The sequence below is a fragment of the Citrus sinensis genome, chromosome 8 (assembly GCF_022201045.2).
Source record: "Citrus sinensis cultivar Valencia sweet orange chromosome 8, DVS_A1.0, whole genome shotgun sequence".
NCBI lineage: Eukaryota > Viridiplantae > Streptophyta > Magnoliopsida > Sapindales > Rutaceae > Citrus > Citrus sinensis.
The window spans coordinates 22289214-22314596 of NC_068563.1; the positions used below are offsets into that span (position 1 = coordinate 22289214).

The 25383-nt window shown below is 35.4% G+C and overlaps 2 protein-coding genes and 1 long non-coding RNA gene across 14 annotated transcripts; 2 read left to right on the plus strand and 1 right to left on the minus strand.

Moving 5' to 3' along the window:
* The first annotated feature begins 6119 nt into the window (after positions 1 to 6119).
* On the plus strand, positions 6120 to 9555 carry LOC102607486 (uncharacterized). Its single transcript, XM_052432211.1, has 4 exons — positions 6120 to 6598; positions 7381 to 7498; positions 8305 to 8481; positions 9312 to 9555. The coding sequence occupies exons 1-4, from the start codon at positions 6495 to 6497 to the stop codon at positions 9387 to 9389; spliced, it is 477 nt and encodes a 158-aa protein (XP_052288171.1). The 5' UTR covers positions 6120 to 6494; the 3' UTR covers positions 9390 to 9555.
* A 479-nt stretch (positions 9556 to 10034) lies between these two features.
* On the plus strand, positions 10035 to 23817 carry LOC102630082 (uncharacterized). Of its 12 annotated transcripts, XR_008050991.1 has the most exons (11): positions 10040 to 10517; positions 10883 to 11152; positions 11680 to 11806; positions 13069 to 13130; positions 13240 to 13461; positions 13771 to 13892; positions 14253 to 14391; positions 14629 to 14827; positions 14914 to 15303; positions 15531 to 15617; positions 15832 to 16133. XR_008050991.1 is itself a non-coding variant. In XM_052432206.1 (9 exons), the coding sequence occupies exons 1-8, from the start codon at positions 10155 to 10157 to the stop codon at positions 14785 to 14787; spliced, it is 1464 nt and encodes a 487-aa protein (XP_052288166.1). In that variant the 5' UTR covers positions 10040 to 10154; the 3' UTR covers positions 14788 to 14827; positions 15531 to 16133. The 12 variants fall into 12 exon arrangements, 6 of the variants coding, with proteins under 6 accessions (XP_052288169.1, XP_052288170.1, XP_052288168.1 ...); XR_008050988.1 differs by having other exon boundaries at positions 15531 to 16133; XR_008050989.1 differs by having other exon boundaries at positions 14942 to 15303; positions 15531 to 16133.
* Positions 15551 to 19927, minus strand: LOC112499272 (uncharacterized). The gene is made up of 4 exons (XR_008051036.1): positions 19409 to 19927; positions 19049 to 19137; positions 15797 to 17722; positions 15551 to 15684 (listed from the first exon to the last, which is right to left on the minus strand). It is a non-coding gene; the product is annotated as an uncharacterized LOC112499272 (long non-coding RNA).
* Positions 23818 to 25383: the final 1566 nt, after the last annotated feature.

Consider the following 25383-nt stretch of genomic DNA (forward strand, 5'->3'; position numbering starts at 1 on the left):
GAATAGACCCTGCAACAGCTAGGAAATGTGGAGCTTGGCTATTATGTCATGAGTTACATGGAGTACATAATAGCCGACGTTGGTTTGCTAATGAACAAATTGTGTTACTGATAATAAAATAATATCACGTTTGTTTTATAGCGTATATGTGGCATTGCATTGGAAGTTTGATGACATTGGTTTTATGGTTAACAGTTCAATAGGACACCTACACTGAGGCTGAAATAGACGAGGTTCAGTCGGAGTGGGCTAACCATTTTTATGAAATCTTTGACGCAGCATCAAAATGTTTAGTATAAACGTGAAACAATACATGTGCCTTATTATTATGTCTCATTTATTAGAGCTTGGTGAAATTTGAGTTGTATTGTGAAACAATAATGTTTTGAGTTGACGTTGTGATGCCACTTTTACTTCTTACAATAATGTGCTAATGTCGTTATCTGTGTGAATATTTTTAGTTCTTACAATAATGCTATTTGATTTCTGATAATTAGTGATAGGGTATGGAAAGCAAAACAAGGTTCTGCAGGTCGGTTCATAAATAAATATATGTTTTTGTTGTAAATATACGTTTACGTTCACACACTGTTTAACCAATTGCTTAGGGCACTAGCATGCTTGAATAGATTCACAATTCAGATTGAAATCCGAAGCTATTAAAACAGGCCGCAATGAGTTCAGTTTTTATGTGCATATTTGTGTAGACTTGGTAATAATATTAGCTTGATCATCTGCCTTATACTTGAATCAACATGACATTTCAATTTTACAGCATAGATTTATATTGCAATTTAGTTTTTCTTCAATTTAGCTTCAGAAGTCGATTTGGACAGATCTGACAAGTGATTTTGTGGACTTGCATGTAGTTCTGATTTATTTTCGGGGTTACGCTCATTTGGAAAACAAAAAATAGAAGATGTGATTGCAATTTCTTAAATATTTGGAACGTGTTATGTTCATTTGTTTCAAATCACATGCTTCTTATTTTAGTCTGCTTTTGACTGTATCGTTTCATGTAAGTTGGCTTTGATGCCTCCAAAATTTAGATGCTCTGAACTTCTGAGAAACGATAAGAAGTAATTTTTTAATCAAATAATTAAATTTAAAATTTCTTTTCAATGGTGTTATCTAAATAATTTTTTTTGTATCTTAATTGTAATTTTGATCATCTAGTTTTACATGAAATTAGAACAAAAACACAAACTTTGGAGGAAGAGAGAAGCCTGTGTGTGTGAAGCAAGACTGTAGGTGCATTTGCTTAAGTTTCTCTGATAAACTGTGTCTGCAATTTTTATTTTTATTTATTAATTATTTTTTGAAGTCTCAACATATCTGAATATATATAACTGAAAAATATGTTTGTTTTTATCTATTCTTTTTAAGGTCCGACTATAGGTACTTATGAGTAGTTTGGTTTTGTAAATGAATTTGAGAGTTTAAATTTAAACTGTTGACTTCAGACATAAGGTACAAGTAAAAAAATCTTAGCCTTTTCTATTAAGATGAAAATATCATACAATCAATGATAATTGAAAAAAACAATCTAAACAGTCTAAATGTCTTAAAATAAGTTACCTTAAAAAAAAAAATTCCAAGTCGAGTGAAATCTTCTCAAGCGTGGAGAGTTGTATTATAGATTCTGACATGGATAAGAGAACCTTTCTCAAGTGTTTATGCGGTCTTGTTACACCACATGTGTGCATATGTTGTGCATATTGAAAAATTCACAGATTAGAATGAATTATTTCTATGTTTAATTGATGAGAATTACTCCTCTTTAAATAGATTACAGGGGAATAAATCAAATCCCACAAAATCAGAGCTATAATAGCTAGAAATCTAATTCTAAGGAAACAAATCAGTAAACCTATTTAAGGAAATAAATCTTGCCAAATAACATAGATCCTAATATATACAATTCTAATTATGTATAATTATGATTTCATCCACACTCCCCCTCAAGCTTGGCTATAGATGTTGATGAGACCAAGCTTGCCTTCAAGAAAGTCATGAGTCTGTTCTGAGAGTCCTTTTGTGAGGATATCAGCCAGTTGGTGAGATGTAGGCACATATTCAAGCTTGATAATGTTTCCATCAAGCTTTTCTTTAATAAAATGTCAATCAACCTCCACGTGTTTAGTCCTATCATGATGAACAGGATTGTGAGCTATACTAATTGCTGACTTATTATCACAATAGAGCAGCATAGGTTCTTCAAATCCAATCTTTAATTCCTTCAGCACCCTTCTTATCCAGATAAGCTCACACACTCTATGTGCCATAGCTCTAAACTCGGCTTCTGCACTACTTCTAGCAACCACTGACTGTTTTTTGCTACGCCAAGTCACCAGATTTCCCCATAGCAGCGTGCAATAACCAGATGTTGATTTACGATCATTAATTGATCCAGCCCAATCAGCATATGTGAATGCTTTCACCTTTCGATCATTAGTCTTTGCAAAAAACAAGCCTTTTCCGGGTGTTTGCTTCAAGTATCTCAGGATTCTATATACTGCATTCAAATGACCTTGACATGGTGAGTGCATATGTTGACTTACTAAACTCACTTCAAAGGCAATATCCGGTCGTGTATGTGAGAGATAGATGAGCTTTCCAACTAGGCGTTGATACTGTCCTTTATCGACCAGCCCTCTTTCAAGCATTTTTCCTTTGTTTCCAAGTTCAACTGGAGTCTTACTCGGCCTGCATCCCAGCATGCCAGTTTCTTCCAACAAATCTAAAGTATATTTTCTTTGAGAGACAGAGATCCCCTTCTTACTCCTAGCAACTTCCATTCCAAGAAAATATCTTAACGCTCCAAGGTCTTTAACTTCAAATTCCTTTGCCATCATCTGCTTGACTCTTTCCACTTCTTTGTTATCATTTCCAGTGACAATGATATCATCAACATACACTATAAGAATAGTAATTTTTTCATTTTCAGCATGCTTAACAAACAACGTGTGATCAGCTTGTCCCTGGACATAGCCAAATTCCTTGATAACTTTGGAGAATCTGTCGAACCAAGCCCGTGGAGACTGCTTCAGACCATAGAGGGACTTATTGAGTTTACAAACAGTGTGACTCCCTAGGTTTTCTTCAAATCCTGGAGGTTGACACATAAAAACTTCCTCTGCAAGCTCACCATTTAGAAAGGCATTTTTTATATCAAGTTGATGTAGAGGCCAATCAGAGTTTACAGCTAAAGATAGAAGAATTCTGATAGTGTTGAGTTTGGCAACAGGAGCAAAGGTCTCAATGTAGTCAATCCCGTACGTTTGAGTAAAGCCCTTAGCCACTAGACGCGCTTTGTGTCTTTCAATTGAACCATCAACCTTATACTTGACAGTGAATAACCATTTACAACCCACTGTATTTTTTTCTTGTGGCAACTCTACCAGGCTCCATGTATTGTTCTGTCTAAGGGCGTGCATTTCTTCAAGAACAGCAACTTTCCACTCGGGAATAGATAGGGCCTCTTCAATGGATCTAGGAATAAAAACACTAGACAAACTCGAGGTGAAAGCATGGAGTGAAGGAGATAGATTTGAGTAAGATATGAATTTAGAAATGGGGTGATGAGTGCAAGATCTAACACCTTTTCTTAATGCTATTGGCATATCTAGATCATGAATATGACTGAATTTACCTGACTTGTTTGGTGAATGAGACTCTACCATCGGTTCATCCTCATGACTGTGAGTAGGATTCATGATTTCTTTATTTGCTTGAGACTTTTTCTTTCTAGAGTAGACTTGCAATTCTGGTTGTTTAGATATTGAAAGTGTTGAATCTCCTCCTGTTTCCAATACTGGTGAAATTGGATCAATTACAGGAGGACTGATTTTAGTTTACTCAGGAATAGAGACGGTTGTATCCAACTTAACATCAAGTAAGGGCAGGTCATGGATATCCCAAGAACAGCAAGCTTCATCCCATTTCTCCCCCTGAAACGAAGTTGGAGAAAAATATGGTGTATTTTCAAAGAATGTGACATCACAAGAAATATATGTTTTTTTAGTTTTTGGACAGTAACACCGATATCCTTTTTGGGTTGGAGAATAACCAATGAAAACAGTTTTGATGGCTCGAGGGTCAAGTTTACTTCTATTATGGTCATGAATATGGACAAATGCTGTGCAACCAAAAATTCTTAATGGAAGTGTATTAGACTTAGAGACATGTGGGTAGGTTTTTGAAAGAACAGACAAAGGGGTTTCAAAATTGATAGGACGACTTGGCATACGATTTATGAGGTAGGTAGCAGTGAGGATAGCATCCCCCCACAAGTACTTTGGGATATGCATGGTAAACATGAGAGCCCGAGCTACCTCTAACAAATGACGATTTTTTCTTTCCGATACTCCATTTTGTTGTGGAGTATCAACACAAGAGCTTTGATGTTGAATTCCATTTTCTAACAAATAATCACTAAGAATGGAATTGAAATATTCTTTTCCGTTGTCAGTTCTTAGAACACGAATTTGGCTTTGAAATTGAGTTTGAATCATTTTGTGAAAAACTTTGAAAATGTGACTGGCTTCAGATTTGTTATGTAGGAGATAAACCCATGTAACCCGTGTGTGATCATCTATAAATGTAAGAAACCATCTTTTCCCATGGCAAGTTGTAATTTTTGAAGGTCCCCATATGTCACTGTGGATCAAAGAGAATGGAGTGGAAGGAATGTAAACCTTTGGAGAAAAAGACATGCGAGTATGTTTAGCTAATTGGCAAATTTCACACTCAAAAGAAACAGTATTTTTATTATCAAACAAAGACGGAAATAGACATTTTAGATATAAAAAACTAGGATGGCCAAACCTATGATGCCATAACATTATTTCATTAGTACTAGAAACAGATGTAGAAGCAACACCAGACAAAAAAATTTGTTGACTCTTTGGGTGATCATCATTAAAGTAATAAAGACCATCATGATTCCTAGCACTGCCAATCGTCTTCCCCGATGATAGGTCCTGAAATTGACAAGAAGAAGACAAGAAATTAGCAACGCAATGATTGTCACGTGTGATTTTGCTGACAGAGATCAGGTTGCATTTTAGGGCAAGGACATGAAAGACAGATTTGAGGATTAAATTTGGAGATAGTTTTATGTCACCAATTCCAACTACTAGTGTAAAAGATCCATCAGCAATTTTAACAGTGATATGTTTAGAACAAGGGACATAAGAGTGAAAACAATTAGAGCTACCTGTCATATGATCAGAGGCCCCGGAATCAATTATCCAAGGGTCTGTAGATTGAATCATAGATTGGGAATTTATGACAGAGTAGAGTTTACCAGATTTGGCAACAGAATATGATCCACTGGTGGAGTTTGCATAGTTGGGTGGATGGGTCTGAGAGGCATTGACAGAAGATGAATTGAGGAGTTTGCATAGTTGGTCAATTTGTTCCTTGCTGAACGGAATAGATGCACCAGAGTGGTCTTGATTGGATTGGGTATGGTGTGCACGTCCTTCATTTTTTTTTCGAGGCTGCCAATTTGCTGGTTTCCCGTGAATCTCCCAACACTTGTCCCGAGTATGTCCAGGTCGATTACAATGATCACACCATGGTCGCTTGTTCGAATGATGATCAGGATGTTGCTGTCCATTTGAGTGAGTTTTAGTAGTCATTAAGGCAGATACTTCTGGTGCGGCTGTAATATGAAGAGATGCATCGCTTCCGGAAAGAGAAGCAATTGGGATGGAACTAGGCTCAGCCATAGATTGGCTAGATGTTGAAGATCTGGTATTGTCACCAGATGAGATGTCGACTTCTTTTCCAGCCATAAGAGACAATTAGTCCTTAGGCTCTGATACCAAGAAAAATTCACAGATTAGAATGAATAATTTCTATGTTTAATTGATGAGAATTACTCCTCTTTAAATAGATTACAGGGGAATAAATCAAATCCCACAAAATCAGAGCTATAACAGCTAGAAATCTAATTCTAAGGAAACAAATCAGTAAACCTATTTAAGGAAATAAATCTTGCCAAATAACATAGATCCTAATATATACAATTCTAATTATGTATAATTCTGATTTCATCCACACATATATTTACTTTGCTTGAGCAATGTCTTTTCTCTGAAGCATGGTGATACGTAGTGTTTCACTTTCTGTGCAGGGTGATGGGGGGGGGGGGGGGGGCACTCACAGATGTACATGTGGATAAGAAGTCAAATGGAGTTGTACCGAATTCGAATGATGCATCTTGTGATAAAGTTCATGTAACTCCCAAAATCTCAGAAGACAATGTTGATGCAAAGGACTAAAAGGTGAAAGAATGCACTGAAGAAATCTCGTTCAAAAATTGTAATGAGAAACAGGAGGAGCTTTATGTGGAATGTAAAAATTTTGATGTTGATGTAACTGACGACACAAACGACTAGCCGGAAGTGCAAAAGTCAAACTCTCTATCTAAATCTCGTGGTCCTGCTAATGTGCGTACAAGTTTTACTGTTCCACTGCCCTTTGCTATGGCAACTGAAAAACGTGCTTCGGGCACAACTAGACATGGGGGGCCAAAACTGCAGCTGAAAGCAGTAATGTGCAATCCCTTATGCCAAAGAAGAATTCACAGGTAACTTAAATCCTCAATTGGATAAATTGTGAAAGCTACTATTCTTTATTATTAAGTTGAAAGATCAATGAACTTAACGAGAAACTTGACATTAACTACAGCCAATATAATTGGTGGTCTGACGAGGCAAAAAAATTCCAACTATTTGTAAGGAGTTAGGCAACTTTATCAAGCAAATAGATAACAAATTCAACCAATGGAGTTTGTACTTTATAAAGTTGCCTAAAAATAGTTTTTCTTGCATTAAAGTGTAGGTTTCCTTAAATCTGTTCAAGAAAAAATTTAAAAAAATTCTTAACCACTTTACTATATTTTCATTTTATTTTCGTGTTAGGAATCTTTACCCACTATATGCCTTCTTGATTCAGTCTGTATGCTTGATTTAATTGGAACTGCTCTACATTATAACCTTTGTTTTGTTTTGCTTCCCTGGTGCACCTTGGGAAAGTCCTTAGCTCGTAGATTTGTAATCTTGTGATCCTATTTGCTTTACATTCAAAAAGAATATCTTGCTAACTGAATAAGCAATTTGTATGGTGCGTGAAGTCTGATGGGAATTCAAAATCATCGTGATCTTGTTCGCAATGATCAATGTTGTACAAATTATGGATTTTAAGTTTTTGCTAGTCTTTGATATTCTGCAATTTCTTTTGGCCAAACTCACCCCTGAATCAAGGAAGCTATCGCAACTTGATAACAAGAAGCTTCTTGATGAAGAACATAGTTGGTCTGTTGCTTCCTCGCATCCTTTGTTTCTTATTTTAGTGTGCTTTTTATTTCAGTGTGCTTTTAACTATTGTTGGCTTTGATATACATAGAATGGAAGCATCTATACAAAAGGTAATTGTTGGAATGGCTCCAAAATTTATATGCTCTGAACGTGCTAGGAAACAGGAGGAGGTATTTTTCATTTATCAAATAATTAAATAGAAAATTAATTTTCAAATGTGTTATCTAAATAATGTTTTTGTATCTTCTTGTCATTTCCATCTTCTAGTTTTGTACTAAATTAGAGCAAAAACACAAAGCTTTGGAGGAAGAGAGAAGCAACTTTGAAGTTGCATTTTCTTAAGTATCTCCGATGTACTGTGTCTGCAATCGTCATTATATCTTATTGCAGACATCTGAAGATGTTTGTGAAATAGTAATGTTTGAGTTGATGTTCTGATGCCATTTTTAGTTCTTACAATAATGAGTTGATGTCCTTATCTGTGTGAATATTTTTAGTTCTTACAATAATGCTATTTGATTTCTGATAATTAGTGAGTGGGTACGGAAAGCGAATTAAGGTTCATAAATACATATATGTTTACTTTCACACACTTTTTTACCAATTGCTGAGAGCACTGGCATAGTAGAATAGATTCATTCTTCAGCTTGAAATCCCAAGCTGTTGAAACAGGCCGTAATGAGTTCAGTTTTATGTGCATTTTTTGTCTTGGTAATAAAATTAGCTTGATTTTCTGCCTTATATTTTGAATCAATATGATATTTCAATTTTACAGTGTAGATTTATGTTGCAATTTAGCTTCGGAAAGAGTGGTCGATTTGGACAGTCTGGTTTTGCTCATTTGAAAAACGAAATGGAGCATGTGATTCCAATTTCTTAAATATTTGAAATAATTTGAGATTTTCACTAACGTTTTCTAAACAATCATGATTAGCATAGAAATTTAAGAAAACTCTGTTCCTTTGTAATGACTTAGGTTGATTTCTGTTTTCGGGGTGCAGTCGTGCAGAGGTGGCTCTTCCGACTAATACTCCGAGTATGCCATGTATCTTTTATCTCCATGGAAGGGATGGTATATTTAGCGATTGGTTGTGGGTTCAAGTTTAGAGTCGGCGAGTCAGCAGCCTTAACTGGGATGGCTCTTGCTGATCATGTAAGCAAATAATATGATTTTCATTTGCTTGCTTGGTTTTATTTATATAGCTTCAAATAAATCTGGGACTTGACATTCATTTTTCACTGTTCTACAATGTTATAAACCTGGTTTACAACATAGTAAAAGTTTGTTTACAATTTTGTAAACACGTCCCAAACTCTAATACAATCCAAAATTCTTAGATTAGTAAGTTTTCTTGTATGTATATATATATATATATATATATATATATATATATATATATAATGAGATCTGATCAGGTAGGCGATCTCGCTCTCTTAGATCCAACATGATCAGCCTCATCTTGAAGAGAGCTGTGCAGCTTTTTGCTTCCTACCGCACGGCTCTTTCTCGCACGCTTTTGGAGAGCGAGATATATCGCCCACCTGATCAAAGTCCTATATATGTGTGTGCGCGCGCGCGTGTGATGATCGACAATTAATATCAAGTAAAATGATCTGTAACACAACATTTATATTCCTATATGGGGACATTTAAACATGAACTTTTATACTTGGCATCAATTTAGATTGAGATATCAGGGAAGGAATTTCAAAAAATAAGCTGGAAGCTTGATTATTCATATATAAATAATGTGATCTACATCGATTGCAGATTATTTATGAAGTGGTGGAGTTCGTACATCAATAAAATTTTTACTATTGATCTACATCAATAGTAATGAACTTGAGAGTGGCAGTTTTTGAAATCTTTTGTACATTTATACGAGTTGTATCGAGATTCTGTGGACATTCTTTCTTCTAATTTTGATCTATGCATCACAATTTTATGATCCTTGTATCTTAAATCAAACTTTGTTGCTGCAGGTTCAATATTCTGGACTTCTCTTATTGAGAGGCTACCCTTCTGAGTATCTGCTTTCAATTATCACTTGCAGCTTCTAATAGTTTGCAAACCAAATATGGTTTTATATGTTCATGCACTTGCAGTGTAATTTGTTTAATATGTTTGGTTAATACAAATTTCAAAGACAAAAAACAAAACAAGTGAAACAACTATTTATTCCAACTTCCAAGTGTATATTCTATATCTTGGACAGCATTGAACTCTTTTTTTGAAAAAAAAAAATATTGTTACAATTCCCACATTTATAATCTAAAATATAGTGGGGATCTAAATACATATATTTAGTAATACAACTTTGAAATCTGTGGAGCAATTACTTGAAAATAGGTTTCCACTAATATTTGGGAAGATATTTACTCTTAATTATTCTAAGTGTATATTTTATGTCCTTGATAGCGTTGAACTTTTCTTTTGTTCTTTTTTTTTTTTTTCAAAATTATTACAATTTACACATATATTTCAATCTAAAATTTGCTGGGGGGCACTAGCACAAGAACTCAATACAATAATTTAGAAAGAAGCCCGTGGAGCTGTAGCTCGAAATTTTGTCCGCATTAATACTCGGAGAGATATATGTGGCTAAAATATTTAGTAAAGATAAATTAAAATCAAATATATCATATAAAAATTAATCCAAAATTCAACATATGATGCGATCTTAATTAATGATAAATTTGAATCCTATTAAACTCCTTTTGCAGCTACAAAAAAAAAAAAAAAGTATTTCAGCAGAGAGCAGGGCAGCATCAAGTATAAAAACATAGGATAAGGAACAAGATTATAACGAACAAAACTACCAGTAAATGATGGCCACTTTCATTTCCTCTGCATCTTCATCTTTTCTGATTCTTCAACCGTTAAAACCCCCAAAACACTCAAGACTCTCAAAAGCAAAGACACTTACTTCAACCATTAAAGCAACTTCTTCTCAGCCAAAACCCAACAACGCAAATGCTAGAAAACCCACTCCAAGAAACCGCAGAAGGTCGTCCTATGGCAGTTCGAGAAGGTCAGCTCTCAAGAAAACATTCGCTCAAGAGCAAGTCACGTTCACTGCACCCGTCTCCAGTGACCCGCATGTGGGGATTATTGGTGGAGGCATGGCCGGTCTCGCTTGTGCTTTGAGTTTGGATAAGAGAGGTGTCAAGTCCACTGTTTTTGACACGGTTTGTCATTTGTCTGGTTTCTTGGCCTTTGCTTTTTTTTCTGTACTTTTGTGTTTTTTATTGGAGAGCTTGGAGTGGGTGGCCAATTCAATTATCTGTTTAATATGGTTAGGTTGTGTTTGTATTTGAGAGTATACGCTTGTATAATGGTAATGTAAAAAATTTGCTGTCAAAAGTCTAGCATGTGTTGTTATGCATTGAATTTTGATTATAAGCATGTTTTGGAATTGAGGTTCTCTGACCTTTGATCCGCGTTTGTTGAGGAATGAAATTAAAACATTAGCTGCTAAATAAAAGTGGGGGTTTATCGAATATTTTAGTCAACCACATTTATGTATTCTTAACACTGTGCTTTGCTATATCAGGGGAATCATGGCTTGGGAGGAAGAATGGGAACCAGAATGATTGGTCCTCAACCACTGATATTTGATCATGCTGCTCAATTCTTTACTGTGAATGATTCTCAGTTTCATGAGTTGGTTGATGGTTGGTTGGAGAGAGGTCTGGTGCGACCATGGGAAGGTGTGATTGGAGAGCTTGAAGTGGGTGGCCAATTCACTCCATTTCCTTCTTCACCTCCAAAATACATCGGTGTTAATGGGATGCGCCCTCTTGCGGACTCTTTATTGGCGCAGGTGACAAATCTTTGTTTTGCTTTTGTGTTCTTTTCTTGTTGATTCTATCATGCTTCTTTGGATTAAAAGGAGAAAATTGTCTAATCAAATCACAATGGTAAAAAAACCGAAGTATTGTTTTGAAGTTTGGTGGAAGGTAGTGTTGCTGCTTGGGTATTCAAAGTCCCAAAATCATTATACCGTTGAGGTTCTACCAGAGAACGAAGATAAGAGTATATAAACTAAAAGCTATAATTACATGGTCACATGATTTTAATTGCTTAGGCTGCATGACTATACTTAATGAAATGGGCCGATAATGATCATAACTGACGAAAAGAATAACCAGCATGAACATTTTGCACCGCTGTATGATGACTACAATTCCTGTGAAGTAACAGGCTCCATATGTGGATAATGGATTATTAATAGTGAGTTGGAGTTAGTTATATACAACATCTTAAATGGCATACCTTACTTTTAAATCAAGTAAATAAGTTCCTCTGTCCCTCATGCCTTGGCTTAATTCATTTTGATTCTTGTTGCAGACCTCTATGGTTAGCATAGTGAGACCTTGCTGGATAAGTAATCTTCAGCCATTTAATGGGATGTGGCACTTGAGCGAGAATGTGAAACTACGTGGGCAGTTTGACGTGGTCGTTATTGCTCATAATGGTGATTCAGTGCTCCTATCCTTTCTCGTTTTCTCTCTCTGTGGATTGTTATAGTCTTACATTTGCATTCCAAAAATGCAGATTATTGTTTTTTGCAGTTGCATTGTCAATTGGATTGAATATCTCTCATTGTGAGAGTTCCTCTCATTATATAGAAACTGTAGAGATTTACAAGGCTGATTTTCAGCTATTACATCAACCAAATCTAGGCTAATTTCTAGTAATTAGATCTATCTAAACAAGGAAATTACAGATACTCCTAATTACAATATATATACAGCTATGATACATAATTTATGCCTTGATATATGCTGTCATCCCCCCTCAAATTGATGCTGATCGATCAAGAAGCATCAATTTGCTCACAAGAAACTGATGACGCTTTCGTGTCATAGCCTTGGTAAATACATCAGCTCTCTGGAGAGTAGTGGAAATATGAGGAAGAGAAATAATACGAGTGTCCAAAGTTATAGTCTTGCATTTGCATTCCAAAAATGCAGGTTATTGTTTTTCGCAGTTGCATGAATGTGACAATTGGCTTTGCTATTGGAAAAATATATATATATATTTCTGATTTTAGTCTCTATCATTACAGTGGATTAGGAATGGCAAATAATCTGGTTTATTACAGGGAAATCCTACCCAAATCCAAACTCCTATGGAAGGGGTCCCTCTCCCTAACCATCCTGGAATACCCTGGGGGGTTAGAATGCATATAGTGTTACATTATATAACTTTATAGTTGGGGATTCAATTAATCTAGATTCAGAAGCTGAAATTTCACCTCGACCATCAATAGGTTTAGCCAGGGCATTTATAACACGACCTAAATAAGCCTTGCACTGAGTTCTTATGTTTTCTGGGATACTAGGGCTTCAAAAAGGGCTGAAAACTTCATAGAATTTCATACTGATTTTTCACTGTCAATTTGGAGAAAATGATGACTAGATTACAAGTAAGATTAAGAGCAACTTGTAAATTTAATCAACTGGAAGACTGGTATTGAATGGCTATTAGTTAGGTTAGAATAAGATGAGCTAGACTATCAAGTTGTGCCATTCATTCACTGGCCGTTGAGTATTACGTAGGTTGTTATGGAAGAGTTAAAAAATATCTATATAAATTTAACAACCACATTAGGTTTCTAGATTCAGAAGTCGAGGTTATGTTTTTTTGCTGACTCTTTCGACTGTTAATTGCCTGTCTTTTTCTGTTTACATTTTGGCTTAGCTTTGTAATAATAGTTCCTTCATGTAATGATAGGAAAATGTGCAAACCGGTTGCTTGGTTCATCTGGCTTACCTCAAATAACTAGACAAATGAAGGTATATGCTTTGAAATGTTCAGTTCTTTTAATATTATCTAGCCTATGTTTTATTCAGTAGCCAATTCCAATTATTTTGAAGATTCATAACCCATTTTCCTGGTTTGTAGAGGCTGGAACTAAGTTCTGTATGGGCCCTTCTTGCTGCATTTGAGGACCCCCTCCCACTGGGCAGTGCATCAACATTTGAAGGCGCCTTTGTGAAAGGTGTTGATTCTGTCTCATGGATGGCAAATAACTCAGCAAAACTTTTGAATTCTCAGAGTGATGCTCCTCACTGTTGGACCTTCTTCAGCACTGCAGCTTACGGAAAACAAAACAAGGTTCCACAGGTCAGTTTGTATATAAATGTGGGTGTTGTTTGAAGTACTTGCTTACACATGATAATATGCTAGCATTGGCACACTTTTTAACCAATTGCCTAGATTTGAATCCATTCATGCTTCAGCTTGAACTCCAAGCTATAGAAACAAGGCTGCAATAAGTTCTGTCTTTTTGTACATATTTATGTTCCCTTTTATACTTGAATCAATATGACATTTCAATTTTACAGCGAACTTTGGTGCTGTGTAGATACGTATATGTTGCAATTTAGGCTTTCTGCAAGATTTTTTATGATATTTTTTTTTATCATTTATTAGGAAAATATCCCAACTGCAACAGCAGAGAAGGTGAAAACAGGTATGCTCGAGGGTGTTGAAGCTGCACTTGGCCGACCGAAAGGTTCACTTCAGAAGCCCATTTATTCTCGAGTCCAGTTATGGTAAGACTCCACTTTTAAGGACATGACCTTGTAATTTCATTTTTTTATCATGTCCAATCTGGATCCTTGTAACCTACTTGACCTATAACTATTTGCTGTTGGTGTTGGTTTAGAATGAGTGGTTGATTTGGACAAGCTTGACAAGTTATTGTGTGGACTTGTGTATAGTACTAATTCTATTTTCCTGTTACGCTTATTTGAAAAAAAGATGGTACATGTCATTCCAATTTATTAAATATATAAAACAACTTGAGAATTTCATAATTAAGAAAATAGTTCCTCTGTGATGAATTAGGTATTTGTTTATTTATATATCTATTTTATTTATTTATTTCTTTTTTGGGTTGGGGGAATGTGTAGGGGTGCAGCTCTTCCAACTAATACTCCAAGTATTCCATGTATCTTTGATCCTCATGGAAGGGCCGGTATATGTGGCGATTGGCTGTTGGGTTCAAGCGTAGAGTCAGCTGCATTGAGTGGCATGGCTCTTGCCAATCATGTAAGCAAGAATATGATTTTCATTTGCTTATTTGGTTTTATTTTGTGCATGTAACCATATATTTCATGGTTGATATAATAAATAAAATAAATCTAGGACAACCATTCTATCCCTATATGGACATCTAAATATAATTTGTAGATTGGCTTCAATCAGGTTGAAATATCAGACAAGTTTCAAGAACATTAGCTTGAAACTTGATTATTCTTATATAAATAACGTAATTGGTCTATGTAGATTGCAGACTATTTAGGAAGTGATGGAGTTCGTCCTGAGGAATTTGCTGTCGGTTTACACAAAGACTTTCAGTCGCTCCAAGGACATGATATTGGACAATTCCCGGGTTTGAAGTCCATGGAAAAAGAGCAAGTTCAAGCATATGAGCTTACTTCTTGAATCCCTAAGCAGGCCACGAACATTTCTAGAGTTTTTCAAGGTATACTTCTATTCATACACTGTTTATGGCTTTCTGTTTTTCACTTGGGTTACTGTCATGTTAATTCTCTTGGTTTTTATAGCTAGGATTAAGAAGTTTATTCACAAAATGCAGTTATTGGCATAGTTGCTAAGCAAGCATCCTGAAATTCTTTTTGTGATGCCATCCATTATGAAACGTAATGAATACAGATGCAAAGGAAAGCGGATTCTTCGGGCAGCTAAATCCTTGCAGAAAACTTGTTTTCAGTAGCATAGGTGACAGGAATCGTGATATTTCCCCAGCTTTCATGGAAGAAAAATAAAAAATTTCTAATAACTGTAACCCTTTTGAGTTCTCCACAAATCAGTTTGAATATGAAGCCAAATATCAGATGCATATTTACAGGCTTCTTTCAGAGCAACAAAGTTTAATGCTATCAGTTGTTTTGGGTTCAAGTGATCAGAGCTTCATCCGGCACAAGCATGCCAAACAGAGTATGAAAAATTTTGAAACCTACAGTTAAAAATTCTCAAGTTCCGTATTTGACCTGTAGTCACATTCAAGTTTATACACGACTGCTGATATATGAAATGACATTTTTATTCAGTTCCAGAAAAGTCGCATGCAGAGGATTTAAGTTTCATATTAATGGAATGGTTTTGAGCTTCATTATTATATTTTTTTTAAAAATAATTAATGGAGTTAACATTACTTATTACAGGAAAACAAAGAAAGATTAATTCTCCATGGGAAAAGCGTTGAAAGAAGCTTCTCATGAGCGCAATCAGTCCCTCAGTTGCTTGCCATGGTATCTTTTCCATACTTTTACACATGTTGATAAAATTCTTTCTTGGTTAAATAATTTGGAGAGAGAGCTGTTCATTGGCAACACAAGCAACAAAATATCACACACAAATTAATTCCAACAAAAATAATATTTTTACACGAGAGACTTGTGTGAGAGAAGAGGGTTAATTAGATGATTACCATTGAGATCACAAGTTGGAGCGAAATGAACACAGGCAATTGAGCAAGCTGTGACAGAGTCTGTCGAGCTGAAGAAATTGAAAACTCTTTGGCATTTGTCTGCAAGCTTTAAAGCCGTCCGAAAACCATTGTGCTTCTGCTAATTTAACTTGATAGCCAGCAACAAAAACAAAAAGAAGAACCCAGTACAGTTGCAGTTTCTAGTTTTTCATGCTTGCCATCTTTTCTTTCTTGAGATTGAAATGATTTAAGATTTATTTAAAGGGTCTTTATCTTAGTATGCAATTAATGGTTTGAAAACAGATTATATGCTATTACAAGTGAATTTTTCTGATAACGATTGCTTGACTAGGATTCTTGTCGTAGTATAATTATTAAACATGATTTTATAATTAATGATTCGTACATTAAGTGAAATAGAAACCAGGATTTGAAAACTAATATGTTGGTAAAATCGCTTGGAGCAACAGCCTAAAATTATCAGATGGTGAGAAAACAGGAGAGGATCTACGAAGAGTAATGAAGTTTTCTAAAGTCCAACTGAAATGATTTCAGGATTCGCTTCAACGATGCAAAAATATATTTGACATCTCAAATCTGATGAAATTCATTTTCTTTACCGTTATCTTGGACGTATCACATGTCAAAATGCATTAATTACCGATGCTAGCACTTGAAATAATAAAAAAAAAAATCAAATGATAACCAAGTTAAAGAAGCAAAGTACTTTTATATTACATACTTGATTGTACCCCAAACCCAATTTGTAAGACATGAAGAAGAAATCTCTTTGACAGAGTTATTTCCAAAATGGCAGAATCTACCATCTTGAACCAAAGTATATCATTAGAACAAGAAGGAGAATTAAGGACATTCTATTTCGAGAGCTACCTGATAGGGTACTTCATTCTTGACAGAGTACTGGCCTTCGTTGTCATATTGCCACCGAATCTGAACTTCTTTGAGGAAATGAATGCTTTGGTGGAAGAAGACCTTGAGCAAGAAAGAGACCAACATGAAAGAGAGATGAAGAAAATCTCTAATTATGCAGATATGGTCTGATTGGCTTGTGAGATAACTAACCAAACTAATCACTACTTTCAATCTCAATTAAATTCCAACAAACAATCTATTTTCTATACGGACTTGTGTGGTGATAAGCTAAATAAAGCTGCCTGAAAACTACTCAGACGAAACTCTGGGGATATAGTACATTGTTTGTTGATATATAATGGATAAACAGAATAATAAAAGCCCCTGCTGAAAATTGACGGAGATTGAAAGTAGTGATTAATTTGGTTAGTTAAAACTTACAAGCCCACAAGACCAATTTGATTAGTTAGAGATCTTCTTCCACCAAGCATCCACTTCCCCACAGGATTTCATGGCAGCCAATTGTATGCGGATCGATCTTCAATTTGCCGTCTCAGAGTATGAAACATGATCCAACATCATCACAGCCTAGCAATATCTAAGTAGGTTTCTCTTTTAACCTTGCATGTTATAAAGATTGAGTATATATAAATAAAATTGTACTCCGAAAATTGGCTCTTGCCCTCAATACGTGTTAATCCATGAGTTAGGTAGAGTTAGTTGGCTTTGTCCTGTTCAGTATTGCTGCCTAGTAGGTGTGGCTTTTAAGCAACAACTTCGGTTTATGACTTTGTATTTGATGAAAAAATTTTGTTACTCTCACCTTTTTTTTTTCCTCCAAATTATTATTTTTAAAGCTTTAAAAATCATATTTATCAATTACTTTCAACTTTTATTTCATTGCAATTGTAACTTAATTTTAAGCCACAACACTAAATGGATCCTCAGCAATTAATGGTCTCTTTAGCCTTGAAATATTAATAACAAAACTACTCACCGTCCGTCACCATGAGCCACCACAAACCACCATCGGCATTCATATTTTGGTGTCTTCTGACATTAATTTTAAACATTAGAATCTTCAAACTTTTGATAATGTAGCAAAAAATGCATTAACGTGGTAATTAGTGTTGTGCAAAATAAGTTTATTTCAATTGATGCTGCACCCACAAAAAATGCATTTCATTTCAATTGCCTATGTGGCAAACATTTCTTTTAGGTGTTGAAATTGGGCAAAAGTTATGCTATAAAAATATTTGATAAACACTTGATATTATAATTTAAAAAATAAGTTGATTTATTAATAAGATATAAAATTTTAAAAAATATTTTTTTTTATAAAATTTTATTTAAAAATCATATTTATTATGAATTACTAATTTTTATATTAATTTAAACAAAATTACGAAGATGCCCAGCCTTTTTACAGAAAATGTTATCTTGTTAATTTTTTAAAATTTTTTACTATTTATTATATAAAATTATTTTTATGAATATTAAGAAAATTACTTTGTTAATATTGATTAAGCATAATAAAATGTTCAAATGATAAACCCAAAAAAGAAAAAAAGAAAAAAAAGAGGGAAACATGAAGAAGTGAGCTCCACTCATCCCGATGCTCGCTATTCGGTTAACGATTCTGCAGCAGCTGTTTAAAACTTGATTTTTTTCTCTTTGAATCTGGTAGTTTTTCAAAATAATTTAGTTTAAGGGTTAGCATTTAGTTTCAATCACAGTTAATTTTATTTATTTATATATTTATTGCTTTTTTGTTTTGTTTAGTAGGATTGTAATTATCCTCGTAAAAGATTTGAATAGGTATCGCATTTGGCTTCACATTTCCCAACTCTTCATGTTTTTGAATGGTGTCTGAGGTCAGGTGAGTCCATTTCTCCCCTTTGCATTTTTTTTCATTTTCCTTTTATTTTATGTTTGTTTGGTTGCTGAGAAAATTGAGGGGAAAAAATAAAAAATAAAAAACAGCAGTTAGACTTGAGTTTAACTTGAGATTGATATATATATATATATATATATATATATATATATATATATATATATGGTTTTAAGTTTTCTAAGTTTAATTCAAAATCTACCTCAATTGACTTCAATTCAAGTCATGTGCATCTGTTGGGCATGGTTGAACTGGAGAACAGAAGGGAGTGAAAAATTTTAGGGGCACATGTGTGAAATTTTGCTTATGTACTTCGAGAATTTTTTAATGTTGGAAGATTAATGTGTTGATCATGTTTTGGTTTCCTTATTATTATTATTATTATTATTATTGCAATCCTCAGTAACTATGAAATGAAAGTTGGTAGTAATTATGAAATGAAAAGAAAATATCAAATTATAATCGATAGTTAAAACACAAAAAGTTACCTTTGAACTCTGCTGTAGTCTGGCAGATAATGAAGCAGGGAGAAAGATTCTGATCATTTTCCCTCTAAACATGCATGAAAGTCCCGGTTCTGTAAGATGTATCATTGGTAATTTTCAATTATAAGCTAATATATGATATGTTTTGGGTGGACAAAATAATTCAGGCCCTTAAAATGACTTATAAATTATATTGAAATTAAATTTAAAAATAATTAAAAAATTTTAAAGTTGGAACCCAAAAGAAGAAGAGGAACGATTTACTCATGACAAAAGATAAATAAAGGGTTGTCAGTGTCACCCAAACAAGAGGATCGCACATTCTTAGGGGAAAATATTTGGAGGATTCACCAAAGATGGTACCTGGGTTGTCAGCATAACGATTTGGGTGGTGAGAGGCAAAGAAAGCAGAGGATGTAGGTGATTTAATTAGACAAATAATTAGGATACATCGAACAGAGGAGAAGACAATTGCAAATTCGTTGGAACAGTTGATTTCGATGATTTGTTTAAGAACAGGGGCTGTCGTGGGAACGAATCGGATGGCGCTTTTGTAAATGTAGCTGCGAACTGCAACCCACTATTTGCGGTGTTGAAAGTGTAGGAATTCCTCATGGCCGCAAGTAGAGGGAATAGAGCGTCTGTTTGATTTACTATATGCAGTACGAACCGGATGAAGAAGGTAATTCGTGGGAAAAAAATAATAATGGTTACTTGTGGTTGAAATTTGATGAAACTTATGTTTATTCGAAGGTATTAACTAACATATAATAATTTATTGTTTGAACTCTTGACTCTTGCATAAGAAAATCAATTGGTAGAGAAAATTGTTCATTGCCAATTTTGTAAAATATTTGTTGGTCCCTTGAAAGGTATAAGAAATTTTTGGAGTAAAAAATATTTAAACAGAGTTTAACAATATGGAGTTTACGGAGAGAGCTTTTAAACAAATCTCGCCATGTAATTTTAAATAAGGTTAAAATCGTAAATATGAGATGGGTTTTTAGATGACTTTAGAGTAGCGCCACTTAAATGCAAAGCAACTCTTACTTTACTCGCCACTTGGGCTTGTAGCCCAGTGGTGGACTATTGCCCTCAAAGTTAAGCATGACTTTGAGGGCAATGGTTCGAGTCCCCACGGACTCAACCTCCTCCAATTAAACATAATTGTGTGGAGATTTCTATAAACGTCTTTCTCCCTTGCGAAATGCGAGTGGAGTAGAGACATCCCTCCTCCGTGAGGGGTATTTGGGATGGGCATGTACTTCATAGAATAAAAATGTAATAATATAAGTCCCATGTATATATATCTGATTGTAAATAATATCAGGGGTATTTGGGATGGGCATGTACTTCATAGAATAAAAATGTAATAATATAAGTCCCATGTATATATATCTGATTGTAAATAATATCAGTGTAATGACCTGCTGTCATAGCAGTTGTATATATATCTGTGTAATGCAAACTTAATCAGTTTCAAAAAAAAAAAAAAAAAAAAAAACTCTTACTTTACTCGTCTCTAACGACCTAGGGTTCTTCTTCCACTCTCCATTCTTTTGCTTGCCGACCTGAAAATCCCTTCTCTTGTATTCAAATCTCAAAAAGTGCCATTTCGTCATCGAAAATAAGCAGATCTACACCCTGTGTTTGTATGGTTGCAGTCCGTGTGAAGCCATTGACGTCGATGGATGATGCGGGGTTCTAACTGTCACTTTGAAAACAGTTATGCCTATTCTTCCTTGTACTGTAGAAGGCTCCTCTTGTACTGTAGAAGGCTCCTGTGACCTCAAAGACGTCACCATGGAATGGAATCATGCTGAAGACTTATCCGATGGTTGGCATAGAAGGTGGCAAGTTACTTGTAATAGGCAAGCTGCAGAAGAAAGATGACGTTTTCAAGGTCGCAGGAGCTTTCTACGGTTGGGGAAAATTTTTCCATGCTGAAAAAATAGACCTGTTGAATCCATTCGTACTTCAGCTTGAAATCCCCCGCTCCCCCCCCCCCCCCCCCCCCCAAAAAAAAAAAAAGAACAAGGCTGCGGTGAGTCCAGTCTTTTTGTGCATATAGACTTTGCAACAAGATTAGCTTTATTTTCCCTTTTATTCTTGAATCAATACAAAACTTCAGTGTAGATATGTATGTGTTGCTACTCAGGCTTTCTGCAATATTTGTATGATTTTTTTATATATCATTTATTAGGAAAATATCCCAACTGCAACAGCAGAGAAGGTGAAAACAGGTATGCTCGAGGACTTCGCCTGCCAGAAGGTTCACTTCAGAAGCCCTTATACTCAAGTCCAATTATTGTAAGACTCCACTGTTTGGGCATTATCTTGTGATTTCATATTTATCGTGTCCTGTTTGAATCCCTGTGACCTACTTGGGCTGTGACTATTTTCTGTTGCTGTAGCTTTAGAATGAGCGGTTGACTTGGACAGCCTTAGCAAGTTATTGTGTGCACTTGTGTGTAAGTCCCTACTTTTACTTTCTTCTGATACTCGTTTTTCAAATGAGATGGAACGTGTGATTGCAATTTATTAAATATTTAAAACAACTTGAGGATTTCATAATTGAGAAAATTCCGGGTTCCCTTATGTTGATTTAGGTATTTATCCTTTTTTGTTTGGGATGTATAGGGGTGCAGCTCTTCCAACTAGTATTCCAAGTATTCAATGTATATCTTTGATCCCTGAGGAAGGGCTGGTATATGTGGTGATTGGCTGTTGGGTTCAAGTTTAGAGTTAGCTGCCTTAAGTGGCATGGCTCCTTGCTGATCATGTAAGCAAGAGTATGAGTTTCTTTTTCCAATTTGGTTTTGTTTTGCACATACAAATGTATATTTCATTATTGATAATTATTATCAAATTAAAAAAAAAAAATCTGCAACACCACCTTTATATCCCTGTATATGGACATTTAAATATAAATTAGTGTATTGGCTTAAATGCAGTTCGAAATATAAGACGAGTTTCAAACATAAGATTAAAGCTTGATTATTCATATATAAATAATGTAATTGTTCTATGTAGATTGCAGATTATTTAGGAAGTGGTGGAGTTGGACCTCAGGTGTTTGCTGTCATTTTACACAATGAGTTTCTGGGTTTAGAGTCCATGGATAAAGAAAAAGTTCAAGCTATCAACTTACCATTTGAATGCAAGCAGGCCATGAAAATTTCTAGAGCTGTCAAGATATGCTTCTATCAACACATTGTTTATGGATTTATTTCACTTGGGTTATTCTCATATATTAATTGTCTTGCTTTTATTACTGGGATAATTTGATTGCAGTCATCGATGAGGGTAATGCTTATTTATTGGTAATTGAAATATTTTGCTATCAACAGTGTCGCATTTGTTCATCATTATATGTCTACACACACACACGCACACAAAAAATATATTTATATATATGTTTATATACCATGACAAGGGCTTTGTGCGTTATCATTCATTGCTTGTAGCCATTGTGACACTTGAGTGTATATGCAACTTAGGCCATCGCAATCCTTTTTGGAATGAAATTTTGATTTGATTATTGCCATTTTTGTGATTGAGTTATTGTGACTTTTGGTTCAAATATCAAAGTTTTTATGCTTTCAAAATTATCCTGCCACCAAAATGGGACTCAACTTGAGTTATTCAAACTTGTGAAACTTGAATTTTGTGTATCTGAGTTGAGTGCTGAGTTGGTCAGCCACATCCATGCAATGATTCGTTGTATTTATTTTGTTTATTTTAATATGCTTTGCTTTATCGAGGGAATCATGGCTTGGGAGGAAGAACGGAAACCAGATTGATAGGTCCTCAACCACTGATATTTGATCATGCTGCTCAATTCTTTACCGTGAATGATTCTTGGTTTGGTGAGTTGGTTGATGGTTGGTTGGATAGAGGTCTGGTGCATCTGTGGAGAGCTTGAAGTGGGTGGTCAATTCACCCCATTTCCTTCTTCACTTCCAAGATACATTGGTATTAATGGGATGTGCCTTCTTGCCGACTCTTGATTAGCCCAGGTGACAATCTACGTTTGCTTTTGTGTTAATTCTTTTATGCTTCTTTGCATAAAAAAATAGGGGAATATTGTTTAATTAAACCACAATGGTAAGCAACTACTATATTGATTTGAAGTTTGCTGGTAGGTAGGGTTGCAACTTGGGTCGATCCTCCCAAGTGCAGTTCTATGCTAATGATTCAAAGTCCCAAAATCATCACAGTTTTGAGGTTTAATTGCACAAGGAAGATCAGAAGCGAATTTTACATTGTCATGTGATTTCAATTGCTTAGGCTGCATGGGTGACATAATGAAATACTGGCTATAAAGATTGTAACTGAGGAAAAGAAAACTAGCACAAACATTTTGCACCACTGTATTATTAATACAATTCCTGCGAAATAACAAGCTTCTATATGCAGCATTAATAGTGAATGGAGTTAGGTGTAAACAACATCTTATCAAGGCATTAGATTATGTAAATCAAGTTCCTTTGTCCTTCAGCTATGTTGTTTATAGTCTAACTCTGTTTTGATATGCTTGTTGCAGACTTCTTCAGTTTAATGTAATGAGACCTTGGTGGATAAGTAATCTTGATCCATTTAATGGGATGTGGCATCGGAAAACCATCTGTTTAAATTTAATAACCAGAGTGGTTTTATAGATCAGCTTTTTATTTTTTTTCCTTTCAGTTTCTTGTCAGATTGTAAGACAATTTAAGGTGTATATACTTTGAAATATTCAGTTTGTTTAATATTTTCTAGCCTTTGCATTATTGAGAGTCAGACCATCTTTTAGTTGTTTTGAAGATTTATGATGCATTTCGTGGGTTCTTAGAGGCTATACTTAAGCTCAATATGGGCTCTTCTTTCTTCATTTGAGGATCCCCTTCCGCTAGACAGTGCCGCGACATTGGAAGGAGCCTGTGTTAAGGAGTTGATTGTGTTTCATGGATGGCGATAACTCAGCAAGGCTTTCAAGTTCGCAGAGTGTTGGCCTTCGTTGTTTGACACCCCCACTTTAATCCAAGCTAAAATAACCTTATTTCTCCCCACTCGTTAAACTCCTTACTGGTGGTGACTTCATTTTCAATACCCATACTTGTATAATGGCTAACCTAACAGATAAAATCATTAGTGGTGGTGAGCGAAGACTAAGATGCCTTCGGCAACTGGTCACTGCTAATAACAATAATCTTGATTCAAATAATGGCGGATCCTTAGCCCGTCTGTCCATGCGTCAAGAGTTATTGGCTGGTAAAAATCACTTTGATGATGTGCTTACTTCCCGATTATTTTAAAACGATTAATTTCAAATATTTCCATTGATTTTAGACCACAAGAAAACCAACCATAGAATCTTCAAAATGGCTTTCTACGCAAATGCTGCTCGGATTACAGTTTCGTTGGGATAAAGTTTTGAGTTTCTTATCATTCTTCAAAGCCCCTGATATGTGGGAGTGAAGAACTTCAGAAATAAATTATGTGTATTAAACTCAAATCTGGTCAAGAATTATGGGAATAGTAATCTATTTACACGAGTTTAGTTGGGATTAGAAATAAAGAAAATTTTGTGACGTTTCCGCCGTAAGAGACCGTAGGATTGGCAAATTTTGACCATGGGGGGCCGAGATTGTGCCACGTCTCCACGCGCACCATATACCTTACTATATGGTTCTTACACACCCAACCATTCTTGTCTTATTAGGGAGCAATCTTGGCCGTTCACTGTGTTCGATCGGACGCCCCACGTCTCTCTTTCTTTCAGCCACCACCGCATCTGAAAGAACCGTCGGATCGTGCATCAACGGTTCCTGAAGGCGTGCTCACCATGCTTATTGTTGAATGGTGACATTACCCATTTTCTCACCCCCATCATAGATCACAGCTCGTTCAACTGAAACCCTTGTCTTGAAGTCATAAATCAAAATGCACTCTGTGTTCTGGGAGGAAGATGAGAACACTGTTCTCTTCAAGTTGCCTCTTGCATCAGGGACGAAGCAAGAGGGTGTAAAGGTTGCGATTGAAGATCATAAGTTGTTCATATCAGAGGAAGCAGGCACCTCTCTCAATCAATACTTTGGTATGTATGTCAACTTGCCAGTAGGTCTCAACCCGGATAGCTTCGAGACCTCAATGGATCAGACGGGGCTCCTTACTGTCCGTTTCAAAAAACTTATGCCCATCAATAGTAAGCTTTCATGTAGTACCGTAAAAAGCTCCTGCGACATGGCCCCCATGGGCTGGCTTGAGCCTGATGATAAAGAAGCCAACGGAGTTATCCACTCCAAAGCGGGTCTTTCAGCAGAAACGAAGAAAGAAGATCTCGTCGTCGGCGTCGT

Coding starts and splice junctions, on each gene's coding strand:
- LOC102630082 (XM_052432206.1), top strand. CDS start 10,155: ATGATGGCCACTTTCATTTCCTCTGCATCTTCATCTTTTCTGATTCTT. Junction 11,153..11,679: donor CGGACTCTTTATTGGCGCAG/GTGACAAATCTT, acceptor TTCTTGTTGCAG/ACCTCTATGGTTAGCATAGT. Junction 13,893..14,252: donor TATTCTCGAGTCCAGTTATG/GTAAGACTCCAC, acceptor GGGAATGTGTAG/GGGTGCAGCTCTTCCAACTA.
- LOC102607486 (XM_052432211.1), top strand. CDS start 6,495: ATGGCAACTGAAAAACGTGCTTCGGGCACAACTAGACATGGGGGGCCA. Junction 6,599..7,380: donor TGCCAAAGAAGAATTCACAG/GTAACTTAAATC, acceptor TTTTTATTTCAG/TGTGCTTTTAACTATTGTTG. Junction 7,499..8,304: donor GTGCTAGGAAACAGGAGGAG/GTATTTTTCATT, acceptor GTAATGACTTAG/GTTGATTTCTGTTTTCGGGG.